The sequence below is a fragment of the Strongylocentrotus purpuratus genome, unplaced genomic scaffold (assembly GCF_000002235.5).
Source record: "Strongylocentrotus purpuratus isolate Spur 01 unplaced genomic scaffold, Spur_5.0 spur5_scaffold_12, whole genome shotgun sequence".
In the NCBI taxonomy this organism is placed as follows: Eukaryota; Metazoa; Echinodermata; class Echinoidea; order Camarodonta; family Strongylocentrotidae; genus Strongylocentrotus; species Strongylocentrotus purpuratus.
The window spans coordinates 20,330,340-20,342,289 of record NW_022145597.1 but is presented as its reverse complement, the minus strand read 5'-3'; the positions used below and the strand labels follow the sequence as shown (position 1 = coordinate 20,342,289).

The window sequence follows — 11,950 nt, the reverse complement described above, 5'->3', positions numbered from 1 at the left end:
GATTCCTTTCCATAGAAATCCCAATGAATTAGACTATATGTACAAATGTTTTTGTAACCATTCTTTTTTTTCTTCTTCTGTTTGTCTTTGTAAAATATACATGTAATAAAAAATAAAAGACACCTTTATAACCTTGTATGAAAAGACTTATTGTCCAATAAATTTTGTACTGATAGCTCAAATAGTTCAGAGTAAAACGTTCTATATAATTATAGGCATGCAAGATTGAGAGAGAGAGAGAGAGAGAGAGAGAGAGAGAGAGAGAGAGGGAGGGAGAGAGAGAGATTGAATCGGTTTAGTATGAGAAAATAAAAGTGAATTATGCAGCCCATAAGCTGAAACTATTAAAAAAAAATTAAAAGAAAATATACAGAATCATATACATTTAATCATTGTGGAGAGAGAGAGACGGAGGGGGTGGAGATGAAGAGAGGCTTGGGAAGAGGGGAAAGAGAGAGAGATACAAAACAAAGAAGAGAGAATTAATCTATAATTATAGAGATACAAATATCAAAATTAAAAGAAGTAATGATTTAATACTGTCTACTGATGAATGTATATACAGGCTTATGTTTGAATGTTTTTTTTTTTTTTGTGTGTGTGGGGGGGGGGGGGGGGAGGGGCTTCCTATGGGGTTTTAATCCATTTTCATCATGTGCTTTAATTACTTATAACTTTATTTATATTTGGGGGCTTGCTCGTGGAAGAATTTGTATTTGTTTAAAGGTCTAAGAGGAAATATGCTATAATTAGAAAGGGAATGCGCCATATATGCATGCATGAAGATAAATTGAAAAATATAGAACAGAACACAAAAATGCACTAAAATGTCTTGCAAGTTAAAATGAGGGGTACAACAAACAAGCAAAATAAAATGATCAGAAATCTGTTCTAGAGAAGATGAAATTGAATGAAATAGTAATTATAAGGACTGGCAGAATATTTTATGGGATTACGATTGATGGGAAAGGATTATCATGTACAGTCATACTATATGCATGTAAGGATCGTTTCTTATATGATAAATTTAAGTGAAAAACGAAGAGTAATACATAAGGAGCTAGTTGTCCCAGGGATATGTGAGTTTTCCCTGGTTGTCCGGACATTCATATGCAAACTCTGCGAGCTACAGGGTAGTAGTACACACGGTCACGCCGTAAAAAAGGGGAAACCCCCTCGAACGGCAGCGCACGTTTGCACGTGGTCTTCCAGAGGTCGCGAAGGTCACAGAACGGATTCCCAAGTTTAGAGCTACTGACTGGAAAGTTTGAACTATGAGGCAGATACGAGCATTGTAGATCTAGTTACTTTTCGATTGGAGATTGATGTTGATGTAAGTAATCATCAGATACTATCTGCATTGTTCTTAACTGTTTAATTTCGCTTAGTCTATATTGAACCGCGACAGTAAGGGAAGTCGCCCTAGTACCGTAGTAGTAGTACTAGTAGGAGTCAAACCACAATCAGGACATCGGCAGCCGGCTGGGCCAGGCGGGCTGGCGCGATGTGCTACGTCGACTGCGCTCGTATACGTGGGGGTGCTGAAAGTTGGATATCGGAATGAATTAGAATTGCTCTATTGTGCAGATTTACATGTCTTTTTCCTGGCTGTTTTACAGAATATAATTGTCTATTCTTACATTGTTTTCAGTCTTCTTGAATCATATTGATTTTAAGAAAAAAATGCATTCATGAATGATAAGAAGGGTTGTTTCATTTGTGTGTGAAGCCTTAGTTTGAAGGACTTTACAAAGTAAAAGCAATGTGAGACTCTTGGGCTTGGCCATAACTGTGCAATTCATTATTTTCTCATTTACCAAATTAGACCTAGCACTCACATGCTGTAAATTGTAGGTGGCTGTAGCAAAAGGAAATCTCTCTGAAAGTTTAGAGCACCCGGCCGGCCACCACAAAAATTGACCAAATATTCGTGAATTCCAGACAACTCGCCACAAAGACAGCTCGCCCCTGGACAAAATACCCTGGACATCTCGCCACAATACCCTGGACAACTCGCCACGGTCGAGTTATCCAGGGTGGGGTGCCTTTTCGGACAGCTCGCCACACTTTTTTCCCCTCATGATTTCTAGATCTAAAATCCCTCATCTTAGACAAAATTGTCATTTTATGTAGACTATTCATTATTCTTTTATAAACACAGTCATAACAGGAAACATGGAAATTATGAGTATTTTGAGAGCTGTTCTAAAGAAGAAAGCTGATTTTCCTTGCGCTTGCAACAAGAATCTATTGTTGACAAACCGGAGGCGTACGATCGCCGGATAACTTCTCAATTTTTAAGTTCATTTTTCTGTCTCAAGAAACTTTTTAATGGTAGGAATATGCTGTTATGTATCTTTACATTCTAATATTACCTTTTCTCTACCTCAGCGAAATTATCGCTCGCCTACAAGATTACACTTGATTGTGCATACGCTGTGTACTGTGACTGTGAGCTGTACCGTATGGGCCGTGTTATTCTTTGTCTTTGTGTTTATAAAAGCATAATGAATCATGAAAAATGACAATTTCATCTAAGATGAGGGATAGGAATCATGAGGGGGAAAAAAGTGTGACGAGCTGCCCGAAAAGGCACCCCACCCTGGACAACTCGACCGTGGGAAGTTGTCCAGGGTATTGTGGCGAGATGTACAGGGTATTGTGTCGAGTTGTCCAGGGGCGAGCTGTCTTTGTGGCGAGTTGTCTGGACCCCGTATCCCCAATGTTTGTAGCTCAACCAACGCTTCACCAATAAAGCTAAATCTAAAGGTAATATAATAGTAATACTAACCCTAAATCTAATCCTAAATCTAATCCTAACCATATCCCTAACTCTAACCCGAAGTGTTGGATTTCCATGTAGAGTCTACATATAGTATTGCTTGGTGGGGCATTCTAAAATTAAGCATAATATTATGAAATTTACCTGTGTAAATAAGGTGATTTTTGCCCTCATTTTTAAAAACCTGGCTGCTAGGACATAGATCTACATACTGGTATAGATCTATCTTGAACAGGTGTTGAAAATGTCACCCCCCCCCCCCCCCCCCTCACACACAAACACACAATTGTGGGGGTGTAAAGGGTCTGGCAATAAACAATGTAGTGATCTAGAAAATGAAATACAAATATAAATCAAACAAACAGGAAGAGGTACTGTAGCTGTTTACATCCTAATTATGGGTAATTGCTAATATAAATATGTGCAATAAGAAGATGATGAAGAGGCTTGAAGACATTATAAAATTCAAGAAAAACAAGTTTTATTATACTTAAAAATGAAATAGAGATTGGAATAGATTATGTGAACAGAAATCAAATTTTAAATGTTTCCATTTTATTTGTTCTTTCAGATTTACATGGAGGACATGACAGATGATTTGACGGAAAGCTTGTGAGCTGTTAAAGAGCGATGTCTTTCAGTGCCATATGTACCTCATGCCTGAGGCATCTTCAAAAAGCGGGCATCAGATCATGGGGCCTCTCATCCAACCAACTGATTCGACAAGTGCCTAACCAAAGAGCTGTATCTAGCCTTGCACATTCTGCAACATATGCAGGAGCACTGAGGTTATTGACCGTTAACTTATCAGGGATAGGGAGCATTTTGAAAGCCAAGCAACAGTACCGTGCTATATCTCATCATGCAGAACAGAAAGCAAGTGTGGACTTCTCACCTAGTATACATCTAAATTTAAGATTGGATTCTAGTAACAGCGTCCTAAACTTTAGGGATGGTGCAGACCTCCTGCATTCGCTCGAAGTCATTTCAGGTCACCTAAATGACATGACTCCGAAAGATGTTTGCCTCGCTGTGAACAAGCTTTGGGAATGTATTTGGATGGTAAGAGATGATATTCAGCTATGGTTGGAATATTCAGAGATCCTTCACAATCACCCTGTGTTGCCACAACTGTGCAATTTGATCCAAGTTCATGCTGCTGCAATGTCCAATGCCGAGGCTCTGAGCGTGCTCTACTTGATCTTGAAGTTTGCCGTTCCAGAGGTTACTAGTCCTGCAATCGATGCACTGTATTACACACTGAGTCTCAAAGTGCAATCCTTTGATCTCAATGATGCTGCTATGTTTGTCCGTTGCTGTCAGTCTGTCAAGGATGTCATCCCAAGGTTTGGTGTTGACTGTAGTGAAGCGGATGCCATCATGCAGAGTGTACTCGCCCACATCCAAGAGCTGTTGACTGATGACCTTGAATACGATGTAGTCCCTCTTCCAAGGCTTCTCCTGGGGCTCCTACACTGTAGCGTCGATATCACCCACCCCGCTGTCTCCAACATTGTTCAGAAAGTCTATCGCGTTATTGATGTCTTGGACAGTATTCACCTTTCACCATTATCCAAAGCTGTAATCATGATGAACAGACACCACGCTCCATTTGCGGGACTGATGACTTCCAGAATGTCCGATATACTTGATGATATCCACAGCCCAAGTGATTTTTCTCATTGTTTCTACGCGCTCATCACCTTATGTTCTGGAGACTTGGAGAATCGCATCACGCAACACTGCTTGAAGCTGTTTGTTGCAGGAGCGTCCTATGGGTTCAACGACATCAGACGCATCATGCAAGGAGCTGTTTTAATGAGGAGCATGGAGAATAGGGATCAAATCATGACTAGGGTTAGCCAGTTGCTCATTCCACAAGTCCCTGCCATTCCTGCGATTGAGATGGCCATCATCTACAGCAACCTGAGGAAAGTTTATTCCAGAAATTACGAGCTCAGGGAGCTTCTGGAGCAGCAAATGAAAAAGCAGTTTCTGGAGTGTTCTTCACCGCACCAACTCCTTGCCCTCATTGAGGTGCTAAGTCGTGACCCAGAACCTGATCTTATGGTCGAGCTGATAAATAAAAGTGCAGAAATAGTTCCATTTTTATCTTTGGAGCGACTTGGAAGGCTGTGCAATGCCATGGGGCGTATGAAAGTTAAGTCAGGAAGGTTTCTAGCTCTTATTGAAGATCATGTCTTGGAAAACATTGATAGTTTAACTAATGTTACAGCTATCAAGAATATATCACACTATCTTACAACAGCTAGGTCCACTAATACCCAGCTACAATCTATCTGTATTGAAAGACTTCATAATATCTTGGAGAAGACTCCTTCGCCACACATTGTAGTCTATACACTTGATGCCCTGAGCAATCTAGGTGTGCCTTGTAATGACATTGATCCTAGTGTGTGGGACAAGGTTCTCATCTTCATGCCAAACTTGAAGGGTCATGATCTGCGAAGAGTGTTCTTTGTGCTTTCCTCCTACTCTGATCAACTGTACCCAAGGGAAAATCTCCCCAAAGGTCTTCTTAACCTTCTGGAATTTGTAAGAAAACCTCTTTACTGTACCAACTTGGCAGATCCCACTAATAACAAAAGAGCCGCTAGTAAGAGTCTTTCAGCTTCCCCTATCCTTAATGCATCGTGGATCCGGGACCCTGCTTCCGCTGTTGCCTTTGCCAAACTGCTTATTCAACACCGCATCTACAACAAGTCCTTCTTGGCGGCAATTGAAGCGACAGCTCAGTCACAGATGAATGACATCTCGCCGTTCCATGTTCGTGACATCTTGGATGCGTTCACCTTTGGCAACTACCATCCCACATCTCCAACGTTCCTGGAAGACCTTTGTGCCTCCAGGGTGATACCCTACATGGCGGATCTTCAGCCTCAGAGACTGGTCAACATTGCACTCAGCCTTGCTGCCCTTCAGTGCTTTCCATTGGACCTACTTCAAACTATCTTCAGTCTCTGCTTTCTTGGGAGCATGGAAGAGATGTTTGGTAAGCCTGTTAGGTCGGCCATAAAAGATCATTTTGATTCATTTCACAGCAATTTTTATTTAGATTAAGAGTTCAAATCATAATTTTTGGGTACGGTAAAAATGGTCAAAGATTATCAAGTGTAGTAGTCCAGTTTCAGCAATTCTTACAATTTAGGAGGATCCATTTCCATAACTTTTGTACCCAAGATTAGTAACATGAATTAAGGTTACAGCTATTTTAACCTGTCACATCTGGTACATTCTTTCCTTCTAGTTTCTTCACAAATTAAGACATTTTGTTTTTTGTATGCTCAAGGAGTCAAACCTTGTTTCCAATTTTCAAGTTGAATTTCAAATGTGAATTTGATTTATCGACCCATCTGAACAAAAGTAGAGTCAATTTTGTATTTCGAAATGCAGATGGGATAACTGATGATTTTTTGCTTCATATGTATCTTGTACAGTTCCCAGAGCTCTGTCACATCAGCTTCGAGAGTTGAACAGAGCGGTGTGCCTTGAATGCCCTGAGCTTAGAGTGCCGTGGTTTAGCTCAGAGCAGATGTCAGGATCAGGTAGGGATAAAGATCAAAATATGTGGGACTTTCTGCCTACCGTACATGTACTTCAAAATACGTCTCGTGTGGGAATCTTCAGTTTATGGTTGGATAGTACAAGGGTTAGGGAAGCCAAATATTCATTGAAGAGAGAGAGAGAGAGATATAGAGAGAGATAGAGAGAAAGAGCTAGAAAGAGAGAGAAAGAGCTAGAAAGAGAGAGAGAAGAAGGCAGAGAAAGAAAAGGAGAGAAGAAGAAAAGGAGAAGGTGAAATAGATAACAAGGAGGAGGAAAGGAAAAGGAAAAGAGGAGTGGGAAAGCAAAATTTGAAAAGAAGATGATATGACTTTCACACCATCTCTCCCCAATTTGTTTTCTTGCATTTTTTTCACCAATTTGTCTTCAGATCCTCATATGAATGCAATAATTAAAACAAAAAACATGTACATGCATGTTTCTGAAATTCTGTGTGGTAATAACTAGTAATAGTATCATTAGAATTTGATTTTTTTTCTTTCTTTCTCATAATTTATGGAAAATGATACATTTACCAAGATCTAAGTGAGGGTCACCCATTATACATGTAGTTTCTATTTTGATCTTTTTCATACTTGTTGATCTAACTTTGATATTTGTTTTTGGTGAATAGGGAAGCCACAAGTACACGGGATCAAGCTGGATGTTGGATCAGTCCTGCAAGATGTCCTAGGAGGACCAGCTTTCTTGAGGAGAAACGCACAAACTCCCTATGCAAACACGAATGGTGATTATGCTGACTAGTTCCTGAGAATGTGTTCTCATGTACCCACATTCTTGTTAGCCTTTGGTTTTGTATAAAATTCTGATGAACTGTTGAACTGTTGAGAGTTCAACTAGAATTAAAGCTTTGGGTTTTTGTAAAGTCTGCAGTACAGATAGTCTGCACATTACAAAGTACCTTGTAAACAGATTTTGGAATGCATATTCCTTGAAATGAAATATACTTACTCATTTATACAATACCGGTATGTAGAAATTTACATATGGACTAGAAATTCCTCTTTCTTTAATATTAGTATTGTCTAACTTTGGTTGATACCCTTGTAGTTGTCACATGTGTTTGCAAGACAATGAATAAAGACAAATGTGTATTCTATGATTATTTGCTTGTATGATGCTGTACCTCCATAACATTTGATGTCTTCTTTGGTTTGTCTTCTACCAGATTTTGAGTGTATCTTAGACTATCAAGGTCAGCCCGTGACATATACCAGCCAGAGACAGGTCGATAAGCTTGAGATGAACGGGAAGAGAAATACCTTCCCTTCATCATCGGATATCCTGAAGAGAGAAAAGCATCAGGAAGGTCTTCTTCAAGACGGTGCTCAAAGGTGAACTACAACAATAGCACTGAATGATTTATCAAATCTACATTGAACAACGTACCAGTTGAATCTTTAAACCAATGATTTTCTTTATTGTAATAAGTTGTATTGGGGAAACAAAACAAAACAAAAAAAAAAATCAAAATTGTGATATGAACTTCCATGCCTTCCACTAAGCAAATTGAGATTGTGGTATACAGTGTATTCATGATATGCCCATCCTTTCTGTCCTGCTTAATTCACTGATCGGAGATGCACTTTATTATAGTATAGTATTAATGACTGCTTTGAGAGAAATAGTTGTTTTATTACGCTCAAGGGAAGGTTAGAATTGTGCTATTCCCCGAGGCTTGCCGAGGGGAATAGCCCAATTGTAACCTTCCCGAGAGCGTATGAAAACAACTATTTCTCGAATATTAAAGCAGTCATTAATACTTTTATATGCCGAAAAAAAATAGACTAAAAAATAAAAAATAAAAAATAATTTACATTTTTGTCGAAGACGGGATTCGAACTCTTGCGTACAACAAGAGGTGTATCGTAAACCAACGCTTAGACCACTCGGCTATCGCGCGCCATTAACATGCTTGGCAGTTTTCTCCAATATATACATTAAAATGGATTGAAAACGGCTCCGCGTGAGGGATGCTTCGCAAAAGCTCCATGAAACGGACCCTTCTTTTACTTTTGCAATGCATATTGGCACGAACTTAGATCAAGATCTATCGGCAGATGTTGTTTTTTTGTTTTTGAGAGTTAATTTTCGTCTTCATGTCAACAATGCAAGATAAAATTGTCGGTAAGATCGATCGAGATTCAATTGTATTGAAATTGCCGACCAATTTTTCGCACACGTATGGTATCCTCCATCGCTCAAACCATTTTTTAACATGTAAACCTATGGGGTAACCATGGAGACTGACCTATTTTTTTAATAACCATGGTTATTAAAAATATTGAAATGTTTTAAGCATGGTTACCGGGAATTTTACAGGAACAGTTGAAGTTTATGAATGCAATTTGACCAATCAGATGGCTGGATTTCTTAAGTGAGGTATATAATATTTGTTATTGTGAAACTATTTATTTCCTTCTTCATCACTATAAGCACTTAAGGTATGCCTTGATTAGTAATATCCATATATATCTCCATAATTCCCCCTTTTCTCCTCATTTTATGTGATATCTTGCATACCCTGTGTGCCTTTTCTTATCCATCTTTTTCCTCTTATTCTTTTTCTCCTTTCTCTTTTCCCTTTCCCTCACTTGCTCTCATCTTTGCTCTCTTGCTGTATGCCTCCCCTTCTCTCTCTCTCTCTCTATCTATTTACTTGTCTAACCCTCTGACATGATCACATTTCTCTTCTTGTCTGTTATGTGTATGATTACCGGTATGTATTTGTTGGGGTTTATCTTTCATTTCATGTTATACTCTTTCTCTATTTGTCTTCCCTCTGAAACCTGTTATAGGATCGCGATAGATGTTATTCGACCATCTCAGATGTGCTCCAACATCACACGCTACAGCAGCTGGGTTGAGATGAAACGCCGCCATCTTGAAATCTTGGGTTACGAGTACATCACTGTAAGTGAATCCATGAAGAAGCTTGTATTTCAAAATTTCATTTTCTATCGAGAGGCAAATTGTATTTCTATTTAAGGGTACAATTTTAAATATATACTAGAAATGCAATCCTGTCATAACGATGTGCAATGACGCCCATGTTTCTATGTCCAAACAAAACAGCTTCTTTTGGACTATCAAGAGCAATTTGTAAGAAGTCTGTAGCTTCAGTGATTATGTAGAGTACATACAGCAGATAGTAGATGTTGCTGCAGAATTATTGCCAATTTTATGAAACGGTAACTCAACGGTTTGGAACCAGAAGGGTGGTAACTCATGTACTTTCACACTGAGTTAATGCCCTTCTGGCTCTTAACAGAAATAAAGATTCTGTGTATTATGACTGCCTATTACAAATGTGAAAATATGTCATTTTAAGATCCCATTGTATTGTATCTTTGGCTGGGTGCGAGAAGGCCGTAGGCGCTATGCATTGTCAATGGCAGTAATGGTCTTTAACAGGCAGTCAGTGATAGATGCAATGCAAGTCACTTTGTGTTAATGGAAATAATGATATAATTATTTACATGTTAATGTTTGTTAATCAGTTTGTTTTAGGTGTCGGGGAAAATATATGAATATACATAATAATTTGTAGTACCGGTATATTGTACTCATTGACAGATACCTTATATGGACTGGAGCCGAGACCACCTGAATAGCTTTGAGGCCAAGCGCCTCTACATCTCTGAGCTATTGGGAGGCAATCTGTGGCTGAGTGCTACAGAGAACCAGGATGCAGGGAGACCTGGACCAGGACCCGGTCCAGGTTCAAGACCAAGAAAGACCGGTAGGACCAATGACATGGTGGACAGGATGTTACAGGATTGGGGAGAACAGGAGGAGAACTAGGACTAGATGGAAGCAGGCAATAGCTCCAGAAATCGAGAACTTAGATGAAAAAGAGTAGATGGAGGAAATGAAAGTTGAAATGCATTGGTTACACACATGTGTCTTGTATGAAATTGTTTTTATTTTATTGTATTCATGATTTGGCAAACTCTAGCAAAAATAGTGTTGTGTAACCGGGCTGTCCATGGATAGCACTCTATCAACCTGTCTCTGGCGATGGAAGAACTTAATTTAATTTAATTTAATTTAATTTAATTAAGGAACTTTACATAACTATCTTGATCTAAGGAGACACCAAGGAACGAACCTGTCTCTCTCACCAGGAGGGCATTTCACAAAGCTTTTTTTTAATGAAAAATGACAATAATCAGTGATAACTCTGCTGATAACCAATCAGAAGCAAGGATTTCGGTAGCTTATAACAAAAACTGTCATTTATCACTGATGACAAGTTTTGTGAAACGCCCCCCTGGTCCACATTCTTAACCATCGTTCACCTCCCAATTACACTGTGGGTTTCTCACAAAAATCTATTGTGCAATGTTGATCACTCACTCACTCAATCTCTCAACCTTAGAAGTACTGGAAAGAAGGTCAATAAGTGACACTTGAATGAATTTTAAAGCCCCACTGTACTACTTGTAGCTACTTGCTCCCTCTTTATAGAAAACTTCTCCAATCGGTGCCTGTTGGTCCCGCATGATCCTCTTTTTCTTATGTTAATTGAGAGCTGAGTTGATGAGATAGCCACCTGTCAGTGACCTCGCTGGGCCCTTCTGGCCGAACTAGTACAGATGGTCTTTAAGGTGACAGAAGGTTCAGTTGCACTGCCTTCGTAGTTGTTTCCATTGTAGATTGAGTCAGACTTTTTATTGGCCTCTTTGCCGTTTCTAGTCATATGATCTTGAAACAGCCAATGATTGCATAGTGGTTAAGTTTAATAGGGTCAAGGGGTCAGCTATCTGAATGGCTTTTGAGTGATATCAGCTGGTGATCAATCTAGCTACGTAGTTCATTTGTGTTCACGTACATTACCTGTGCAAAACTACGCACTTAAGTAATCTATGTTATATTTTCCTTTAATCAAACATAACTTTTATGGGTCCATGGTATCAGTTTGTGAGTTCCCAGTTATTTTACTTCTTTTCTTCAAATTGTAATAGTCTGGCTTGAAGCTATTTCCGGCCCCCCACGTCTTGATCGGAGGGATACCATGCGTGTTACCAAAATGTCAGGTAAAGGGGTACTTTTCACGCACCAAAGTTCGGCTCGTAGTACACAAAAGCCCGTTTTACACATCGGACTTAGGGGGTGTATTCTAAAGGAGGGAACATGCATATGCATACCCTAAATAACACTGAGTGTGGGGGGGGGGGGGAGCTATTAAGTGCATTTTATGGTAATTAATACACAATTCAACTTCTTCAGTTTGTACTTTCATAATCTCATTTGAGTCGAACAGCAGTATGTATGAGTTTTTGTGTGTGATTGATATCCCCATGAAAGTGATGTAAAGTAACTTTGAGCCAATCCCAGGTCCAGGACTTTCGCTATATTATTCTTGGACTTGCCAGACAGCACATCAATCTCAACTCAAAACTCTCTGTAAAAGGAACAATGCCAAATAACAATGTTAGCATGGTTTACAGTTAGAATTATATTGTGCTACAAATAGGCACACAATTGCCTCTTACACTGTATTTATTAAGCATGTATTTTCTGGAAATTCCGCACTTTTTAGTAAGGATAATTGAAGAAGAATGACTATTGACATTGATA

The 11,950-nt window shown here is 39.2% G+C and overlaps 1 protein-coding gene across 1 annotated transcript; it reads left to right on the top strand.

Annotated features, from left to right (window-relative positions):
* Positions 1-1,202: 1,202 nt before the first annotated feature.
* On the top strand, positions 1,203-10,363 carry LOC582242 (FAST kinase domain-containing protein 1, mitochondrial). Its single transcript, XM_782202.5, has 7 exons — positions 1,203-1,333; positions 3,354-5,795; positions 6,241-6,348; positions 6,981-7,094; positions 7,536-7,701; positions 9,166-9,280; positions 9,944-10,363. The coding sequence occupies exons 2-7, from the start codon at positions 3,413-3,415 to the stop codon at positions 10,169-10,171; spliced, it is 3,114 nt and encodes a 1,037-aa protein (XP_787295.3). The 5' UTR covers positions 1,203-1,333; positions 3,354-3,412; the 3' UTR covers positions 10,172-10,363.
* The last annotated feature ends 1,587 nt before the right edge of the window (positions 10,364-11,950 follow it).

What these genes read in the sequence shown, in the direction of transcription:
- LOC582242 (XM_782202.5), top strand. Translation starts at nt 3,413, where the DNA reads ATGTCTTTCAGTGCCATATGTACCTCATGCCTGAGGCATCTTCAAAAA. An exon ending in TCCCTATGCAAACACGAATG is followed by an intron (nt 7,095 to 7,535) that starts GTGATTATGCTG and finishes GTCTTCTACCAG; the next exon opens with ATTTTGAGTGTATCTTAGAC. An exon ending in CTTCAAGACGGTGCTCAAAG is followed by an intron (nt 7,702 to 9,165) that starts GTGAACTACAAC and finishes AACCTGTTATAG; the next exon opens with GATCGCGATAGATGTTATTC.